Source organism: Dasypus novemcinctus, chromosome 25 (genome assembly GCF_030445035.2).
Source record: "Dasypus novemcinctus isolate mDasNov1 chromosome 25, mDasNov1.1.hap2, whole genome shotgun sequence".
Taxonomy (NCBI): Eukaryota; Metazoa; Chordata; class Mammalia; order Cingulata; family Dasypodidae; genus Dasypus; species Dasypus novemcinctus.
In genome coordinates, this window is record NC_080697.1 from 17298603 (window position 1) to 17319255 (window position 20653).

Below are 20653 nucleotides of genomic sequence, written 5' to 3' on the forward strand. Positions count from 1 at the left end.
AGAGGCTAAATCATCCTCTCTTTGCCTGGGCCAGCCCACAAGTACACCTGGGGCCCTGCAATCTGTTCTTTTTTCCCATTTCAATTCTCTTTTCTCATCTTTTAATAAACTACTGGCCAAACTAAACCGGTATGTTTTTAAATTCTTCTATGTAACACGGTCAAGGACCTACAGGGAATCCAGCAACACTAGTTTTCACCTGCAAAGCTCATTCGAGCCCGGCCAGCAGAGACCTGGGGCCTCCCGGTGGGTCACTCCTTGGCCTGAGGGCTGGCTGGTCACCCCCATACTATCCCGGCTCTCCTTCGAGTCTCTGAATTCCAGCCTACCACGTCATTTTGTCACGTCACCTTGCTGAGCCTGCCCGTTGGTTGGGTCAGCTCGTTCATCTTCTTCAGGAGGCACCGGGAACCGTACCAAGGACCTCCCATGTGGAAGGCAGGAGCCCAACCGCCTGAGCCACATCTGCTTCCCTGGATTCCTCTTCAACTACACAAAACTAGTAGTGTTGTCAAGGACAAAAGACTTAGAAGAAATATCCTTCGGGGTCTCCCATGTCTCCCACTGACTGAGGAGAACACATTCCAGGGAAGGAAAGTTCTGGGATTCATCTGTGGGTCCAACACACCCCACGCTGGCTCAGGCCTCCGTGCTTTGCACATGCTATTCCTACTCCCTTGGCCATCTGGTGACCACCTACACTTCATCCTGCTTATACGCCCCCTCTGTCAGGACTTCCTTGAATAAAAGGGGCTGGTGCTGTCCCTTGAGAGATTTTCACAGGGTCTTAAGGTGAGCGAGCAGTCGGCAGGCAGGTGCCACCGCCGTGTCTCCTGTGACAGGCCTGCAGGAAAGGGGCAGTGTGCCCTGCAGGGCTGTGCTGGGGAGGTCACCGGGTGCAGCCTAGAGCCGGGCCCGGCCTGGGCACCAAGACTATGGTTTGAAAAATCAGAAAGCCTCTCGGGGCAAACGCGCGTCCTGCCCTGGGAGCCTCCGCGCCAGGGGAGCCTGCGGGGCGTCTGGGCGGTGGCCCCTGGAGGCCTACGACACTGGGCGCAAACGGCCACTCCGTCCCTCGCTGGTCTTCGGCCAGGCCTCTGGCTCCTCTCGACTTCACTTCCTCAGCGGTGCAGGGGCTTCCCGGCGGCCAGGGCCAGGTTCCTAAGCCGCCGCCTGGAAGACATGACTAGCCACCAGCGGGGCGGGGACGCCGGAGGCCCTCCCGGAGGTCCCCGGGCGCCGCGTGGGGGGGACCCCCGCACACACTGGCTTGTCCCCGCCAGCCCCAATCCAGCCCCTCCGAGGTCTGCAAAACGGCCCCGCAGCCCCTCCCACAAACAGGCCGCGGCCGCAGAGCCGCAGCGGGGACCCCGGGGACCGCCGGCGCGCCCACCCCGCACAGCCGCCGCGACTCCGGCGCGCGGGGCGGGATCGGGGGCGGGGCCGGCCGGCGCGGGGCGGGGGCCTGCGCGGGTCACGTGACGCCCCCGGCCCGGAAGCGCCCGAGGCCCCTCCCCCCACGGGCCCGGCGGGCGGGCGGGCGCGGGCGGCGGGAGCGCGCGTGGACGTCGCGGGCGTTCCCGGTCCCGCGCCGCCCGCAGCCCCGCGGCCATGGCCTGGACGCGGTACCAGCTGTTCCTGGCCGGCCTCATGCTGGTCACCGGCTCCATCAACACGCTCTCGGCCAAGTGAGTGCGCCCCCCCGGCCCGGCCTGCGCCGTCACGCGGGCCACCCCGCCGGCCTCGCCCCGGCCCGGCCCCGCGGGCGCTCTCGGTGCCTCCGGCCGGTGCCCCCGGGGTCTGGGCCACCCCCCGGCGGGGGCGAGGCCCGGCCGTGGCCGCGCTGCACGGCCAGGCCCGGCGGGTCCTTTCCCGGCTCCGCGCCTCGCCGGCCGCCCGTTCTGCTGCGGCCCCTGGCGACGGTGGCGTCCTTGCCCGAGCGCCGCCGGCCAGGACCTGGGGCCGGGGGTGGGGGGCTCCCAGCCCCGTGCCGGCTGCCACAGAGGCCGCGCCGACCGAGGGAGGGAGCGGGCGCCCTGGGCTGTGCCCCGCGCAGCCCCGATGCGGGAAGGGCTGGAGCTGGGCGGGCGAGCTAGCGTGCGATTACCATTTGCGGAGCGGACTCGGAGGCCGGTGAACGGCCAGCTCACATCGCAGTGAGATTGTCAGTAGCTCCAAATCTCCAGGCCTGTTGTTTTTTTTTTTAATTAATTTTATCTATTATTCCCACCCCCATGACTCCCAGTTCTTTGCTCATTGTTTTTGCTGGTGATCTGCACGTTGTTTTTGGTCGGTGTCTGCTCGCTGTTTGTCTTCTTTAGGAGACCCAGGCAACCAAACCCAGGACCGCCCATGTGGGAGGCAGGCACCCAGCGACTTGAACCACATCTGATTCGTGCCCCCTCCAGGCCTGATTTTATCCCGTGATCGATGGGGGGCTTTTGAGCAGTGGAGAGACAAGTTAAGAGTGATATGTTTGGAAAAACAGGGATGTGAGCAACGTGGTGGCCAGCAGGGAAAACCACCGCAAGGCTGCTGTCTAGTGGTGGATGACCTAGAAGGAAGGAAGGGACAGGTAGGGGAGCCCAGGTGCAGAGAGGAGCCACCGGACTCGGCAGGCAGGATGGCGAGATACCCACAACTGCCCGGTGTCTCCCTGGAAGAGCAGAGGTCTCCCAAGTGCTCATTCAAGACCGCTCTGGTGTATGGGGGTTCGGGTCTGGCAGGGAGGCGAGGCTGGGGTTCAGAGCAGGTATTGAGGGGCCCAGGAGGCGCCCCCTTCTCCCGGCGGCTCTTTATTCTCTCTGCCCTTCGCCACAGGGCCAGACCTTCCTGCCCCTTTGTCACCACCTAAAGCCAGTGCCCAGAGCCTGGCCTTTCTCAGAACTGAATCGGACACAGACATGTGCGTGGAGAGCGGCGGGCTGGGGTCCTGCCGGGCTCCGGAGCAGGGAGGAGTTGGGTGCGATGACCCCAACAGAAGCTTTCCCCCCCTGCAGGCCCCCTGGGTTTCCTCGCGGGCGCCGCTCTTTGAGAGACTGACTGTGGGCTTTTTGAAGGGGGGGACAGGCGTCAGTACCTCACACGCTGCATCAGTCACGTGAGAAACGCCAGAAGAGGCGTCAGGGCTGCTCAGCAGGCACATCCGAGGTGCCCCCAGCAAGGGAGGCCATCTCGGGCCAGGAAAGGAGCGAGCAGGGGCCAAGGGGCATTTCGCGCATGCTTGACAACCACGCCAGGGCCCTTGTGGAGTTCTGCGTGGAGCCGGGCTGTGCGGTGTGGACAGTGGCTGGCTTCCCCAGCCCCACGGCCCCCCGGAGGGCCCTCTGTTTTCCCGGCCCTTAGCCAGGAAGGAGACCCAGCTTTAGGGCAGCGGAACGAGTCTTCCATCTACCCATCTCCCTGGCTAAGTCCTGGGGCACGCGCCTAGAGAGCAGCTGTGAGCTGCTGACTCCGCACCTTCCTGTAAAGCTTCCAACTGGCCAGGTAGGACGCCACCCACCAGGTAGGACGCCACCGGCCAGGTAGGATGCCACAGGCCAGGTAGGATGCTAGGTGAACCTCGTGCCCCGAGGCAGAGTCACTGCCCTTAGAGGCCTGCCTGGGAGGCAGGAAGAGGGAGATCCAACCTGTGGTCCTGTCCCCCACCCAGTAAACCAGCGTGGGGCCTCTCAGGAACCTCCCGACCCCGAGACAGGCCTCAGAATCAGAGTCCAACCCGTGTCTCGACCCCACACCCTGAGGACGCCCGTAGAGAGAGCATGCGTGGGGAGGGCAGCCGTGTACGGCCCGCGCTGGTTTTAAACGACAGGTCTGACCGGTTTCTGGCAGATACTGGCACCCAAGAATGTGGCCGCAGCCAGCACAAACCAGCTGCCTACTGGGTGCCCCTCAGAGAATTCCATAGCCCCCTGACGAGGCAGATGCAATCCTTGTCCCTGGCCAAGGACACCAGGTAGAGAAAGGCGAAGTGCCTCGTCTAGTCCACCTCAGCGGCCGAGCAGCAGAGCGCGCGTTGGCGCAAAGCGGTCTGGCCCGAGAATCGGTGCCCTTAACCCCTAAGGCGAGGCGGGGCCTCCTACAGTCATTTTTCGGGTCATTTAGAGGGTTCGAGACACAGTAGCCGTCCAGTCTAACCTCCCCTTTTTCAGAGCTGAGGTCCCAAGAGAAGTGTGGGCTCCTGACTCAGCGGGTGGTGCCCGGGCTGGGGCTAGAACCCAGGCCTCAGGACCCTGGGCCAGTCCTGTTCTTCCAAAACTGTGGGTCCCAGCAGCACCCCCCTTCCTTGGGGATTTCTTCCCATCTCGCAGATGAGGACAGAGGAGCCTGTGTGGGGACACTTGTGATCCTAGGGTCGGCCTCTCCCCGCCCTGCCCACGGGCTGCCCGTCCCTCCTGCCCGTCTTCCCCCTGGAATTCATTCTGATTCGGGCAGCTTCGATTCCTTGTCCTGCGTGTGGTCACACGTTTCCTCCAGGGTCCCTGGGTGGACTGGAGGGAGGGGATGAGGAAGTGGGTGTCAGCCACGTGCCCTGCTGCGGGCAGGGAGGGGAGCAAAGACCACTGGCCGTTGAGGCCGCTCGTCCCCACTCAGCAGGTTTTGGTCGGCTGCAGGGCCACGTCCTGCCCCGACTGGGACGGGGGCAGGGCCCAGTGACCGTGGGAGGCGGAACCCTGGCCCCGGAGAAGTGGCTGCCCCGCCTTTGGGCAGCGGTTTCCTCCCCGTCTCCTGGGGCCTTCGCAGGCCGTGCCTCCTTGAGACCGAACCGTGTCGCCCTCCCCTGGCGCTGTGGCAGGGTCTGCCCCGACCAGTCCCCTTCCACAGGATCCTGCCCGTTCAGAGCCCGCAGCTGCCGAGCTGGCCGAGGCAGACACCGCGAGTCCCTTCGGCTTAAACAATGGGAATTTCTTCACCATGGGTTGAGGCTGGGAAAATGCCCAAATCAAGGCACTGCCCTCCCCGAGCGTGGTGGCCCTCTGCAGCCGGCTGCCAGCCATCCTTAGCTCCTCCTTCACGTGGCAAGGCGCACAGTGGCGTCTCCTGGTCCCTGCCTTCTCTTTCGGGCTCCAGGTTCCAATTCAGCTTTTTTTTTTTTTAAGTTTAGTTTATTTATGTCTCTCCCCCCCCCCAGTTGTCTGTTCTCTGTGTCCATTTTGCTGCATGTTGTTCTTTTTGTCCGCTTCTGTTGATGTCAGCAGCACAGGAATCTGTTTCTTTTTGTTGCGTCATCTTGCTGTGTCAGCTCTCCATGTGTGCGGCGCCATTCCTGGGCAGGCTGCACTTTCTTTCGTGCTGGGTGGCTCTCCTTACGGGGCGCACTCCTTGTGCGTGGGGCTCCCCTACATGGGGGACACCCCTGCGTGGCAGGGCACTCCTTGCGCGCATCAGCACTGCGCATGGGCCAGCTCCACACGGGCCAAGGAGGCCCGGGGTTTGAACCGCGGACCTCCCATGTGGTAGACGGACGCCCTAACCACTGGGCCAAGTCTGCTTCCCCCAATTCAGCTTCTTGAATCCTGTGCCTTTCTCGCTCTCAGGATGGAAGTGATGGAATATACTCCACTTACCAAGGGCTCTGGTAATAGGATTAAGCCCCATCCCCATGGGGCCACACCCGCCTTTCCGAGGTGCCCTCATCACACCGGTCGCTGTGGGTCCACACGCTCAGAGGTGGGGCTCCGTTTCAGAGCGTGCGCCTCTGGGCTACCTACAGCTCCACACCGCCACGCCAAGTGAGGCTCAGAGTCCCTTCCAAGCTTCTGCAGGCCGAGGGCCCACCCGGCCAAAGCTGGGGCCGTTTGGGGTGACTCCTCTCCCCCTGGGCTCTGTTTAGCCATCAGGCCCACTGGGGCCAGGGTCCCAGCCAGGAAAGACCCCTCCACAGCCCCAGGCCTCCGTCCAGGAAGAACGCTTTGCTGTCCTTGCTGTGCCAGCTCCACCCTTTGCCCTTGGCGGCTGCCCCCATCCCCAGGTCCCGCAGGCTGACACGGTAGGAGAGATGGTTCCAAGAGGAACCATCTCTGAGCCAGCTCGAGAAACCCTCCGGGCAGGAGGGTAGCACAGTAGAGTGACAGGCACAGGTGGCTGTGAGATTAGCCCTCCCCAAGCCCCCGGTGTCCCCTGGGAGACGGGGACGACCCCTGCCCCACGTCCTTCCCGGCCACAGCTAGGATTTTCTGAGGCAGGTAGATGAGAGGACTCGTCCCTGTTGGTCAGCTCGGAAGCCAGGGCCACCTGCTGGGGTCCCCCTGAGAGAGGAGAGGCCCCAGCCCCTCACTGGACCCCAACTCCTGAGACTGCCGGGCAAGGACACTGACTCACGGGTGTGACAAGCTGGAGCCGGGAGAGGAAGTGGCCGAGGTTGTCTGGGGAAGGAGCACCGCCACATCCGGCGCTCCCAGCCTCCCTGCCCACACAGGACGCTGAGCTTTGAGTTTGGCGGGGCTGTGCCTGGGGGTGACTCACTACGCAGGAACGGGGAGCCCCGGCTCCGCCCCAGCCTGTCCTGGGCAGCCCCCTGCCCTGGGGACCCCGGCTTTTCCCCTTCTCCACAGTGTCTTCCAGCCCCTCACCTGGGGGGACGGGCAGGTGTGGAGGGACCCGGAGGCCACCCTGTCTCAGCGCCCGACACCCTCGGCCTTCTCTGGGCCCTGGGTGCCTCGCTGGCAAGTCAGGGCCTTGGTGAGGAGGTGGCGGGGTTTCCTCTCCTATTTCAGCATTTTGCGGGTCTGGGGGCTGCAGAGGTAGCAGCCAAGGCCCCTCCTGCTGAACACCTGCTGTGTACCAGGCCTTACGTATCCGCTCTTATTTCCTACTTTGGGCAGTTCGTCCATGTGGGCGTCACTGACCCCATTTTACAGATGAGGAAACTGATGTCTGCGTTTGGGGCTGCCTTTTCTCTGCGGAATCCGAGCAGCATTGGGTTTTAGCCCTGGATCCGCCCGTTGTTCACTCTGCTCTCTCCACGGCCTCCACCCCGAGCCTTGGAGCCCCCAGCCGTGACCTGAGGCTTAACTGAGACACCCGCTGTGAAGTGCGTGGCGTGGGTGCCTGGCGCACAGTCGGCGCTGCAGGAGTTTGACGTTGAAAAGCCTGTCTTGGAAGCGGGCCGCCGCGTGCTGCCCCGCTTAGGGGCTGTTGCCTCATCCCCATGAACTGGTGGTTTGGACTCCTGTTCCGTGAGACCTGGGGTCCTTCTGTGCCTGCAGGATGGACCCAAGCCCGTCCCGGGGCTGGGACGAGTCCCTGACTCCCCTGCAGTGCTGACACCCGACCCCCTGGGCCCAAGCCGAGAGATACAAAGGGATCCCGTTTCCCCGGCCGGGAGCCCTGCCAGCGACTCCTCTAGCCCCGGCCTGTCCAGGCAGAGCCACCCCCAGGAGAGCAGAGACGTGCCGGGGGGCCGGGCAGGTGCACCAGCGCTCGAGCCAGCTAGCCCCGAAGTGCCCCGGCCCCGGGGAAGGGCAAGACCAGGCGGCTTTCCCTGTGGGCACAGCGTGTTCGCCCAGCAGGGGTGGCAGCAGGGCGCGTACAGGTGCTGCCTCTGGGCTGCAGTGCTCGGCCTGCCGGGGCGGGGCCGGACACCTCTGTCATTCATGCCACCGCTAGTTCCTGAGCTTTATAGTAATGCGCCAGGAGCAGGGGCTAGAGAGGTGTGGATGGAGCTGGCTGGCGAGCGCATGACCACGAGCGTGGAGCCGGAAAGCGACGCACACGTGACCCGTCGTGCCGGATGCCTGCTCGGGCAGCAGCCTGGAGTGACTTCTAGTTGGTGGCAGCACTGCTAGGTCTGGGGACCTTTCTTGAACCTGCCAGACTGTGCTCTAGGTGGTCCTAGGATGAGGAGTGGCTTCCCTAACCACACCCACCCGGCCCCTGAGCTGGCGGTTGAACCCCGGTGGCGAGCCTGGCCGCGCTGCCGAGGGTTGACCTTCTCCCTCTCTGCCGCAGGTGGGCGGACAACTTTGTGGCCGAGGGCTGCGGAGGGAGCAAGGAGCACAGCTTCCAGCACCCCTTCCTCCAGGTATCTGTCCACCCGCCCCCCTCCTGTCTCACAGGCCTCACACCAGGTGTCCCCTGGAAGGTCGTGCTGCTTCCTGACCTGGAGATGGAGGCTTCCCTGCTCCAAGAGGCGTCCGCTCCTCTCCCTCCCGCCCCATGGCAGAGACCAGGCTCTGCGGGTGCCCCTGGAAGGAGGCGGGGCGCACGGTCCCCGCACGTGGTCATGCCCCGGGCCCCCATCAGGCCAGACCTCCCCATGTCCAAGTCAGAGCACATTTGGAAAACAGAGACCCCAGGAGCAAAGGCTGCTGGTCCCACCAGGACCCCGGGCCCCATCCAGCACGGGGCGGGCACCGTCACTGGGTGGTCCCTCGAGCCACATGGGAACTGGGAGCCTCAGATTCAGCAGCTTCGTGACCTGCAGTAAGGCCGACCCTCTCTGGGCCTCAGTTTCTCCGTCTTGAACCTGACGAGAAGGATCGTTTTCAGCTTGGTTCTCCCCGGCCTTCCGGGTTCCACAGAGACGTTTCCAGGGTGTAGAGGTGGGGCCCGGCCCTGGCCAGCCTCCCCCCACAGTTCTGCATTTCTCTCCTCAATGCGTTGGGGTTCTGGGTCAGCCTCGTTTGAAGAAGGCTGTGCTGCCGGGGAAAAAAAAAAGCCTTCAAGGTGACCCCCAGGGCCCCTCCCTAAAGCCCGGGGTCCTCCCCGCTGCAGGCGGTGGGCATGTTCCTGGGCGAGTTCTCCTGCCTGGCTGTCTTCTACCTGCTGCGCTGCCGCGCGGCGGGGCCCTCGGACCCCGGCGGGGGCCCCCAGCAGCCCTTCAACCCCCTCCTGTTCCTGCCCCCGGCCCTCTGCGACATGACGGGGACCAGCATCATGTATGTGGGTGAGTAGCCAGCCCCAGAGGGGCCCGGTGAAGCCGGGGGCCCCAGGCACCCCCCCCCCGCACTCCTCTCCTCCCCCCCTCCCCCACCGCTGACGCCGCGCCGCCTTCCTCTCCCAGCCCTGAACATGACCAGCGCCTCCAGCTTCCAGATGCTGCGCGGAGCGGTGATCATCTTCACGGGCCTCTTCTCCGTGGCCTTCCTGGGGCGGCGGCTGGCGCTGAGCCAGTGGCTGGGCATCCTCGCCACCATCGCGGGGCTGGTCATTGTGGGCCTGGCCGACCTCCTGAACGGGCCCGGCGACCAGCACAAGCTCAGCGACGTGATCACAGGTGCGGCTCGGGGCCCCGGGGGGTGGGGGTCCCATCCTCCCCAGGAGCCTGGCACACGGAGCAGGTCCACCAACTTGTACCCAGCCCCGGGGGCGGGCACGTGGGGCGCCACGGTTTGGACGTGCAGCTGCTCTCAGGGTGACCAATACCGGGTAGGAAGGACCCGAGGGCCGTGGTGGGTTCCACAGAAGAGCGTGAGGAACGCAGGGTCAGGGGAGGGAGGGCGCCTGGGCCGTGGCACGCGGGCACGCCCCCGCCGCTGGCTTGGGGAGAGGAACGGGGACCCGTTCTGGTGCAGCCGTGAGCACACTTTATCCCTGCGCCCTTGGACCCCAACACCGAAGGGCCCATCCCGGGCCCCTCCGAGCCGGGATTAACCCAGAAACGCCCGTTGCCATGCCCACTGCTTGCCCCCTGGTGGCGCGCTCAGACCTGGGCACGCCTTCCGGAGCCCCAGGTTCTGGGTGAGAGAAGTGGGGAGCGAGCGGTGACAGTGCCTGCCCTGCCGCCCAGGAGCCAGGGAGCTCAGGCCCGGGGCCCCGCGTGTCGCCGTGCCCCTGGGCCTCGGGCCCACTGCCCGGCTGCAGCTTCCCGCGGCCTCACCCCGGGCCCGTGCTTTCCCACAGGGGACCTGCTGATCGTCATGGCGCAGGTCATCGTCTCCATCCAGATGGTGCTAGAGGAGAAGTTTGTCTACAAGCACAACGTGCACCCGCTGCGGGCGGTCGGCACCGAGGGTGTGTGGGGCCGGTGGGGCGGGCCGGGCGCGCTGCAGGGGCGCGTGGGGGCGCGGTTCCCAGGAACACTGGGGCGTGGGCCTCCCGCCCCCCTCCTGTCCCCGGCCAGGGGCTCGGGAGGAAGGTCAGTGAGATGCAGGCCCCAGCGGGTGCCAGCCGGGGAGAAGAAAAGCCCAGGCCCCCTGCGTGCAAGGGCCGCTTCACTCGGCGAGCGGGTCTGGTCTGGGGGTAGAGGAGGTGGCCCTCGAGCCACGAGTGGGGAGGGGACTCCAGGCAGAGCAGAGACGCGGTGCGCCTGACCCGCGTTGGGGATGCCGTGAAGGAGGGGCAGGTTCAATGTTGGGAAATCACCAGGATCCGGGAGGGCAAGGTCAGGTTGCAGGGGACATCAGCTGTCAGGCAAGTGGACTTGGACTTGAACTGACCGGAAGGGAGGAGCCTCTGCAGGCTTGTGAGCAGGGAGGTAACTGTCGAAATTAGGCTTTACAGTGATGGAAACGCGCAGCGTGGCCTGTGCCTGTGGCCGCCAGGGCTCTGGGGGTACCACGGGGAGGTAAGGGGCTAACAGAGTGGGAATCAGCTAGAGTACTAGCTTCCTGCTTACTTCCATGGATTTCTTTTTTTTTTTTTTTAAGATTTATTTTTTATTCCCCGCCCGCCCCAGTTGTCTGCTCTCTCTCTCCATTCACTGTGTGTTCTTCTGCATCTGCTTGTATTCTTGACAGCGTCTCTGGGAATCTGTGTCTCTTTTCATTGCATCTTGCTGCACCAGCTCTCCTTGTGTGTGGCGCCACTCCTGGGCAGGCTGCACTTTTTTTCGTGCTGGGCGGCTCTCCTTACAGGGTGCACTCCTTGCACGTGGGGCTCCCCTACGTGGGGGACACCCCTGCATGGCACAGCACTCCTTGCGCACATCAGCGCTGCACATGGGCCAGCTCCACACGGGTCAGGAGACCCGGGGCTTGAACCCTGGACCTCCCACGTGGTAGGCAGATGCCCTGTCTACTGGGCCAAGTCCACTTCCCTCCACTGGTTTTTTTTTTCTCCTAGCAAGGCTGTATGAATGCCACAGTGCACCAATTTACCTCTTGGCACACGCTCACCGTCAAGGACTGATAGACCCCAAATGAGTAGCTATGTTTTCCAAAACCTGTGGAGGCGGTGTAGTGTGTGGCGGCCAGCGAGTCTTTTTTTTTTTTTTTTTAACAACTAGGATGGAAGGGATAAGGAATCGATGAGGAGAGGTCAGAGTGCATTGTGGCTCGTTCGGTGGAAATTCTTTTGCGAACGTGCGCATGCGTGCCTGCATGTGCGTGTGTGCCCTGCGTGGCTGCGCGTGCCACCACGCAAAAGGCACTTCTGACTCCTGTCTAGATCCCATGCCCTGGGTTGACGAGGGGAGAAGGGTAGCCAGAGCTGCCCCGGGGGAAGGCCGCGAGGGACTGACTCTGGAAGGGGCCGGGGACCCAGGAGGAAGGCATGGGGTGAGGGCCTCCAGGAAGGGGTGGCCCGGAGGCCGGGGCCATGTGGGGTGACGGGCTCCCCCCGACAGGTCTCTTTGGCTTCGTGATCCTGTCCGTGCTGCTGGTGCCCATGTACTTCCTCCCCGCCGGCTCCTTCAGCGGCAACCCCCGCGGGACGCTGGAGGACGCGCTGGACGCCTTCTGCCAGGTGGGCCGGCAGCCGCTCATCGCCCTGGCGCTGCTGGGCAACGTGGGCAGCATCGCCTTCTTCAACTTCGCGGGCATCAGCGTCACCAAGGAGCTGAGCGCCACCACCCGCATGGTGCTGGACAGCCTGCGCACCGTGGTCATCTGGGCGCTGAGCCTGGCGCTGGGCTGGGAGCCCTTCCACCCGCTGCAGATCCTCGGCTTCCTGGTCCTCCTGCTGGGGACCGCCCTCTACAACGGGCTGCACCGCCCGCTGCTGAGCCGCCTGCCCCGGGCCCGGCCCCCGGCCGAGGAGGGCGAGCGCGAGAGGCTGCTGGGCGGCGCCCGGACCCCCATCAACGACGCCAGCTGAGCCTCCTCCGGGACTCGGGCCCCCCCCCACTCCTTCACCTGGGGGCCGCGGCCTCACCCTGCCACCTCCCCGGAGACCCCCGGGGCAGCCACCGGCACCGAAGATGAGACAGACCCACGTCCTCCCCCTTGCCCACCACCACCTCTGGGGAGGTGCGCCCCTGCCCCCCGGGCCCCTCCCGTGGCGCTGGGGCCACGCCGGGAAGCCGAGTCGCACCGATTCGCAACCCCCCTACTTCCTCCTGAATCACAAGCCTGACTGGGTTCTCAAGAGAAGTCGGCGAACACGTTCAGAGCAAAGCTGAGCCCCGTCTTTTCTAAACCGCGTCAGCCGGGCCACCACGGCGCGCCCCACACCTGCCTGTGAGGCGGCCCCGGCCCCGGCGTTGGCTCCCCGCACGTGGCCCAGTCGCCCCGAGCCCTGGTTTTCTCTGGGAAGTAGACGGTATCCGCTCCACGACCTTGGGTGCCTCCTGGCCGTGCCCTTCTGGGGGCCGGTGACAGCGACTTATCCAGGAAAGGAGTCAAAGCTGCGTCTTTGGAAACGTCCCTCCTCCCTGTGCACATTTTGGTGTCCCTGTCCCCTCCCCTCCCCCAGGAACCTGGGAAAGGCTGGGGGGGGGGGTGATTTCAGGAAGCCCTTGGTGGCAGTTTTTGTGACCTCGTCACCTTCCATTTTAAAAGTGAGGAGTCTGAGGTCGAGTTGTGAGTGGCTTGGCAGGAGGGGCCTCCCGCCATCAGCTCTGGTCGGGGTTCCTGGGGGTGCTGTGAGCCGGCAGCAGGTTGGGACCCAGGGCAGGCGGGGGCCTCAGCCTCGCCCCCAGCAGCCGGCTCTAGAAAACTAGTGCCGGGGAGATGAGAATGCCTGCCCTTTAGGACAATTCCAGTATCCCAGGCATTTTCTCTGCTAACACCTTCAGAGGTGGGCATGGGTGAAGAAACCGTGGCCCCGAGAAGGCCACGTGACCTCCCAGGGTCCCACAACTGAGTGGTGAAGCCAGTATCCCAGCCTGGGTTTGATTCCAGACCCGTGGCCCCACCTACCACTTTGCTGCGGCTGGGACGGAAGCTTCTGGTAATGTCCCCCTGGTGACCCCACCCTGAAGAGAAGGAACCCCAAAGAGCTGAGCACCCCAATTCCAGGGTTTCTCCTTGGCAGTTTCTGTGGCCCCAAACCATTTCCTGGGCAGCTCTGTCATGCCACAAGCCAAGTGCTCTCCTTAAACCAGGAGCTGGGCGAAGGGACATGTGACACGCAGAGTCCCCGGGCTGTGGGGGAGGCCAGCAGGTTATTGCAGTGGGGGAGGGGGCCATCCATTCCACCAGCCCTGAGTGCCAGGGGCCCCTGAGCTTCTTGGGGCCACAGTGCATGCCACAAGGAGGAGGAGACAGAATGAGGACGGTGAAGACAACGGCTGCCTTGTCTGAAACCCTAAGGCCTTAGAATGTTGTTTTGAACTTTATTTTTAAAAAGTAAAGGAAAGGTGGCAGTGTAAGACTTTTTTTTAAGATTTGTCTGCCCCCCCCCCCAGTTGTCTGTTCTCTGTGTCTATTTGCTGCGTCGTCGTCTTTGTCTGCTGCTGTTGTCAGCGGCACCGGGAATCTGTGTCTCTTTTTGTTGCATCATCTTGTGTCAGCTCTCCGTGTGTGCGGCGCCATTCCTGGGCAGGCTGCACTTTCTTTCGTGCTGGGCAGCTCTCCTTACGGGGTGCACTCCTTGCGCATGGGCTCCCCTACGCGGGGACACCCCTGAGTAGCAGGGCACTCCTTGTGTGCATCAGCACTGCGCATGCGCCAGCTCCACACGGTCAAGGAGGCCCAGGGTTTGAACCGTGGACCTCCCATGTGGTAGACGGACGCCCTAACCACTGAGCCAAGTCCGCTTCCCTCGTGTAAGACTTCTTGAATGAGGGAGGGGAGGGGCACAGGTGGTTGCAGTGTCCCTGGGGTAGAGCTTAGGATGCTGGAATGGAAAAACTAACACTGCAAAGCATGGAAATCCTCTAGTCGGCCATTCACTGTTCAGATGAAGAAACTTAAGCCCAGAGAGATGGGGATCTTCCCCAAGGGCACACAGCCAGTTACCGGCAAAGCCAGATTTCCTGGTCCTCGCCATTCTGCCACTTACAGGGTGAAGAGCTCTGGGCTACCTGCCCGCTGGGGTGTGCCCACCTGCGTGCTGCCCCATGCAAGCCACCGAAGGCTCCTGGCCTTGATCTGAATACTGTATGGGGTGGGGGCGCACATTTCTGAGTTTGAAGGGCTGGGGGGAGTTTTTCAGTGGCGAGGGGCGGCAGAGCTTGGGGAGGGGGACACCCCACCAGACCTGCCGCTGTTAACTCAGGCAAACGCTTAACCTCCAAGAACGTTGAGTCTTCGCTTCTCCAAAACGGGGGTCCCAGAAGCAGCGTCCATCTCAGGACAGACGTGAAGATGACAGATCAGTCTGAGGGTGCACGTGAACGGCCGAGCCACAGCAGGCTGTCCCGTAAAGCGGTGTTTGTCAGCCTGGGGTGGGGATTGGGGGCCTGGAGCCCCAGCAGTGGCAGGGGAAAAGGTTTGATTGGGCCCCATCAGGGAGTAGAAGGAAGAGCCACCGAGAGGGTAAGATGAAAGGGTGCCCCCAGGAGGCGCACTCCCGTGGCCCTGGAGGCGGGTGCACTTGCTCCTGCAGTGGGGGGCCTTGGGAGGCGAGTTTGAATCTTGCTGAGGGGCACTGGGTCTGGGGGGGAGGAGAAAGGTTCTCCCCGTGCCTGCTGATCCAGGCAGTCTAGACAGGGGTGGGAGCTGTCTACACCTCTGTCTTACCTTTCTGAATCCGAAATGGGAATTGACTGATAACACACTTCTGTCCACACTGGCTCAGATACAGTCTAGTTTAAACCATTTCAGTAAGCCAGTCAACCTCTGCCCCCCACAGAGCGATCCCAGGGGAACCCTGGGGCTCGCTCTCAGCTGCCGTCCAGCCCTCGGGCCCCCTCCCGCCGCCAGCGCCCCCGTGCACCGAGACCAGGGCCCCGTGGCAGGCTCGCCTGGCATGGAAGGCTCTGCGGGCTTCACTGTCCAAAGGTCTCTGCACAGTTCAACAAGCAAACTGCACTCACGAGGTCAGAGCCCCCACCGCGCGGTGAGGCCGGGGAGGAGTGGGGCAGGCGGCGCTGGTGGGGGGGGGGCGGAGTCCAGCGTTCACAGCTGCCCCTCTACCGTGACTAGGTACCCTGGGCTACCTTCAAGTCTTGGCTGCCTCTGAAAGGCAGCGGCCCCTAGCCTCCTTAAAGACCTCTGATGGACGGGTGGCACTCAGTGATATTTGTCTGGGATCTTAGTGGTCTTGGCCCCTAACAGCCTAGAGCGCTTCCACAGCTGGCCGGCAGGAGGCTCCAGGGAGCACGGCTGGGGCTCACGACTGACGGTGACACCCAAAGGAAACGAGGCGGTCTGGGCGTGCAATCCAGCCCCTTCCTCCAGCTCAGGAAGGGTGAGCAGGCCTCTCCAGGAGTCCAAAGTCTGCCCTCCAGAAGTGCCAGGTCCTCCTGCTCTCAGGAGGCAGGTCTTGGCCATCCCTGCCCTCCTGGCTTAGACCCTGGATGGGGTCACCTTACAGTCGGGTGACTTGTCTCTTCCCTGTTTACTTTTTTTCCAGGGATCACTCCAAATGTTCACCTGGATCAGAAGCTGCATTCAGATCAGGACAGGGCACGGGGGACGGGAAAACGCGCTTTCCTCTGCATCCCCCACTGCGCTGTTTGGGCCGATCCACTCCTTCCACCCCTGAAATCATCCTCCTGGACCCGACGCCCCGAGATTCTTTTTTTCCCCCTAACCCTAACGCTAACCACCCTGAGGGTCTCCGGTTCCCTTTCCACCACACTGCGACCTTAGCCCCTCAGCACTTCTGCAGCTTCCCAGGAAAGGAACCAGGAGCAGGCAGGCCCCAGCCTTCGCTTGCCTCACAGCCCAGGCCCGTGTACCGAACTAGAAGCTTCTTGCCCTCTTGAGGCACTGGCCCCCATCTCTCACACCCCTTTTCACCAGATCCCAAGAGGGATCAGTGAGTTTGGGGGAAACTGACTGCCTTTCTCGCTTCATCAAATCACTGTTCATTCCCTCTACAGTCCCTGAAGCAATTCATGATGTTTGGCCAGAATATAAGAGCTCTAGGAGAATTCCAGTTACCAGGGCACACGGGGAACTGTTTTATAAGGGAAAAGTTAATTCAGATTAAAAGGAAAAAAGGAAGGGATAAGGGTAAAAGATCACATTAGTGGACAAAGACGGGCCTGAAGTCAAATTCTGCAGGCGTCCGTTCTGGGCTCATTCCCAGTAAGCGCGTGCTGGGGTTGGCCCAGGGGCACCGAGCGTGGTCATGCACAGGTTGGGATATGCAGCAAGCTCCACTGAGAAATGCGAGGCCTGCAAAGTAGCTGGTGAGGATGAGCCTGAGTAAACAGAAGTAATGCACCCCGGAAAGGAAATCCAAATGGTCCCATAGAACAGGCCTTGCCAATTCCCATGGCCCACTGGGGTTCTCCCTCAGGCATGTGCCTTATTCCTAGGTCTGCATGCCCTGTAAGCACTTATCTGTGCATCCAACTTTTGTCCCTGACACACTGGCACCCTGAAACACTTTGGTGTGCTGACCTCAACAGATGGCAAGCATTTCCAACCACTGCCAGCCAAAACTTTTTAACTTTGGCTTTGTTTGAATACTTTAGTGCATGTTGCCTTTTTCTACACATAAAAATGAATAGAGGGACGCAGATGTGGCTCAAGTGGTTGAGCGCCTGCTTCCCATGTACGAGGTCCCAAATTTGACCCCCAATACCTCGTAAAAACAAACGAAAAAACCAACTCCCATTGGAGAGTGGTGTAGCTCAGTAGTCGATTGCCTGTTTCCCATGTATGAGGTCCTGGGTTCAATCCCCAGTACCTCTGAAAAAAAAATGAGTAGAAGAAAGATGAGTGCTGTTATTGGTGACGTCATAAACAACGCACCTGACTCAGATGGTGATCGTTAGAAAGGAGAAGGCAGGGCATCTTGAGCTTCAGTCAAGACAGAAATAATGACGTGCTAGAGTATATCCACAAACACTGTCTAAAAGGCAAGGGCCAGTTAGAAATTTGCTATCTTTTAGCTCCTTAGAAATCACCCAGCTCTGCCCCCAACCTCCCATGTGGCCCAGAAGCCCACCGTTCCTCTTCTAAGCACTGACTTCCCTAGGTGTTCAAGAATGCACCTGCCCTAAAATGACGATCTGAGTCCTAGGACCAAAAACTCCTCGAGGGCAGGGACTGATTTGTAAAGGAGAAACATCCTCAGCGCGGGAGTTTCTGTAGGGAGAAGTACTTGGGGAAGATAGTGATGGAAAAACATGCCCGTTCCAAGGACTTTTTGCCTAATCCAAGAAAAGTGAAACAAGGAAGGTCCACCAACTGAAAAGCATGTCTGTGCATGCCAGCCTTGCTTCCCAAACATCCCTGAGCACACGGCTCATCTGGGTGCTTGTTACAATGCTGATTCCTGGGCCCCACCCCAGCCCTCCTGAATCTGAATCCTCAGGAACATGGATGTATAACCAACAACATCCCCAGTGACTGTTCCCACTCCTGAGTGGCACGGCACTCCTTGCATGCATCAGCACTACGCATGGGCCAGCTCAACACACAGGCCAGGAGACCCTAAGCTTGAACTCTGGGCCTCCCATGTGATAGGCAGACGCTCTATCAGTTGAGCCCAATCTGCTTCCCTGTGTTTGTTTTTAGGAGGCATCAGGGATCGAACCCGGGACCTCGTACATGGGAAGCAGGCACTCAGCCTCTTGAGCTACATTCCACCCCCCCCCCCCATATTTCTAATATAAATACATTCCTATAGGAAAATATTTATATTATAGTTATAGATAACTATGCAGATATTTATCCATGGATAGGTCAAGTCCCTTTCAACATAATGGGAGAAGTGGCGCTAAAATACCTTTGTAGCCAATGAAATCTTGGATCTCTTTAACGAAGTCTCTTAAGGAAACTTGATGGTCACTGACTGGTACACAATCCTAAACTAACCAGGTTTCTCTCTTTCTCTCTTTTCTCCTTGTGTTCGCCCTCCTCTTGGATGTCTGCAGCCCAGTGAAAACAGGGTTTTTTTTGTGGTAAAAATCCCTGCCAAAGACTAAATACTTGCACACAAGGACAAAGTGAAAAAATCAGATCTAGTCCAGAATGGGGATTGGCCTCGCAATGAGATAACCTGCAAATCATTTCATCTTTCATGTATTCCAGAAGTTAATGAACATTTACAAGGGGCGAGGCGCAGTGTAGCCACTGGAATGCTGAAGAGGCGAGACCCAGCCTTGCCCTTCCAGAGCTTTCAGTCCAATGCCCAGCACAAGGCGACGACTCTCAGGAGCTTTCAGTCGGTGTGTCAAATCTGCATGTCATTCCATTTCTAATTCTCACTGCCGCTTTCCTGTCAGCTGACTGCCCCCAACAATCTTAATGTGTCTTTGAGTTCATGTCACTTAACATGTCTTTAAGCCATGAAATTAGTCTGGGTCAACTCTATAACCTCTTCCCTGGTGTGAGTGAGTTCATGTCACTCCCCTGCCCAAAATCACTTGGTGGCTTCTCAGTGCACTTGGAATAAATTCAGCCTCCTTACCCTAACCGAAAGTCCTACTCTCCCCTCCCTGGCCTCCTTTCAGTTTCCTGGAACATGCCAAGCTCTCTCCTGCCTCAGGATCTTTGCACCCATAGTTCCTTCTAGCTGGGACATCCTTTCCCCTTCTCCAACTCCTCCACCTGCTGGCTCCTTTTCATATCTCTGGCTTCAGCTCAAATCTCACCTTCATGGAGGGACTTTCCCTGACTTCCTCTACAGAATAAAGGCTGTCACCTCCTACCCTAAGTGACTCTACCCATCGCCGTGTTTATTTCCATCCTAGCACTTACCACAGTATGTAATTGGTTCATTATTAATTCACTTGTTTATTGTGGTCTTTTTCCTCCCACCAGAACATAAGACTTTGAGAGCATATGTCTAATTTGCTGCATTAGCCCCAACCCTTATAATATTTCCTGGCACCTAATAGATGCTCAACAAGTGTCTGTTAAATGAACAATGAAAAACTGAATTCAGTGTGCAGATAAAAGTGATCCATTCGATGCCAGGGCTGTCCAAGAGAAACAGAATGTAGGCCATTTCCATGACTGTAAATTTTCTAGAAGTTACTTTAAAAAGGTAAAACAATACATGTAAAATTAATTTTAATAATATATTTTATTTAGCCCAATATATCCAAGAGCTTATCATTTCAACATGTAGCAATATAAAAAAATTAGTGAGATTTTTGTATTATTATTTTTTGTACTGTCTTCAAAATCCAGTTCACACTTTACAGCACATCTCAATTTTAAGTGCTTAATAGCCATCTGGCTGACAGCTGCCATAATGATCCGTTCAGGTCTATATAGCAATTTTTAAATGGCTAATGAAAAATCACTTCCCTTAGGAAAAGGACTTAAAGTAGCTGTGAGTAATGGCTCTTTTTTTTTTTTTTTTAAGATTTACTTATTTATTTTTCTCCCCTCTCTCCCCAACCCCCGTTTTTCTGCTCCCTGTGTCCATTCACTGTGTGTTCTTCTATGTCTGCTTGCATTCTTGTCAGCAGCACTGGGAATCTGTGTCTCTTTTTGTTGCATCATCTTGCTATGTCAGCTCCCCATATGTGTGGTGCCACTCCTGGGCAGGCTGCGCTTTTTTTGCACGGGGTGGCTCTCCTTGAGGGGTACACTCCTTGTGTGTGGGGCTCCCCTATGCGGGGGACACCCCTGCGTGGCACGGCACTCCTTGCATGCGTCAGCACTGCATGGGGGCCAGCTCACCACATGGGTCAGGAGGCCCTGGGTTTGAACCCTGGACCTCCTATATGGTAGGCAGACGCTCTATCCTTTGAGCCAAATCCACTTCCCCGTGAGTAATGGCTCTTAAAATTTATAAGAGTATGTTATCAGTCCCTATTCCTCCTCTCCAGTGATTTGATTATCTCTTAATTGGGACAGGTGGGGGCAGGATGGGAATCTGAGCTAGGTTAGGCTAATGAGAAATATTTGACCCCACTTAATGGGCAGCTTGTACCTTAGTCAAAGAGGTCAGAATTAAATTTCTGAGTTTTTGATCATGTCCCCTAATGTCCTTTCCACTCCTTCTTTAGAGAAATTGTGTAGTCATAGAATTAAAGAGTGTTAGTACTAGCTTAACTACTTCGCTTTAAATCTTAACCTGTGGCTCAGCAAAGTGCAGTCACTTTCGTAAGACAGGCAGGCTCTAGCAAATCCCACACCCTCACTCTCCATTCTTCATCTGCCTTCTTCTGACGAGGTCAGATTCCCCATCACCTGCATCTACTCAGTCAGGATACCCTCTGTTCTCTAATGCCCTGCACTGTTTTAGCTCTTCTCAGGTGTGGCCTCTGCTTGGCACAACACACCTCCGTCCCCGCATCACCACCCTTCCAAATCCCCTACACTTCTACTCCGCATTCTTGAGGAAGACTCAAATAACCTCGACCCAACTCCCTCCACCTGGAGCTTCCAGCTCCCACTTCAGTGTCTTCTCCATCACAATCGTCCTAACAATGGCTTTACCAAGTGCTTGTCCTTCCTTCTGGTCAATAATTTCA

At 59.6% G+C, this 20653-nt stretch overlaps 1 protein-coding gene across 1 annotated transcript; it reads left to right on the forward strand.

Annotated features, from left to right (window-relative positions):
• The first annotated feature begins 1521 nt into the window (after positions 1-1521).
• On the forward strand, positions 1522-13471 carry SLC35F6 (solute carrier family 35 member F6). Its single transcript, XM_004451483.3, has 6 exons — positions 1522-1688; positions 7951-8023; positions 8716-8887; positions 9005-9217; positions 9844-9954; positions 11507-13471. Exons 1-6 carry the CDS (start codon positions 1612-1614, stop codon positions 11974-11976), a joined length of 1116 nt encoding a protein of 371 aa, XP_004451540.2. The 5' UTR covers positions 1522-1611; the 3' UTR covers positions 11977-13471.
• Positions 13472-20653: the final 7182 nt, after the last annotated feature.

Excerpts from the sequence above, each read along its gene's own strand:
- SLC35F6 (XM_004451483.3), top strand. The coding sequence starts at position 1,612 with ATGGCCTGGACGCGGTACCAGCTGTTCCTGGCCGGCCTCATGCTGGTC. Across the intron at positions 8,024-8,715 it reads TCCAGCACCCCTTCCTCCAG|GCGGTGGGCATGTTCCTGGG; the intron begins GTATCTGTCCAC and ends TCCCCGCTGCAG. Across the intron at positions 9,955-11,506 it reads GCGGGCGGTCGGCACCGAGG|GTCTCTTTGGCTTCGTGATC; the intron begins GTGTGTGGGGCC and ends TCCCCCCGACAG.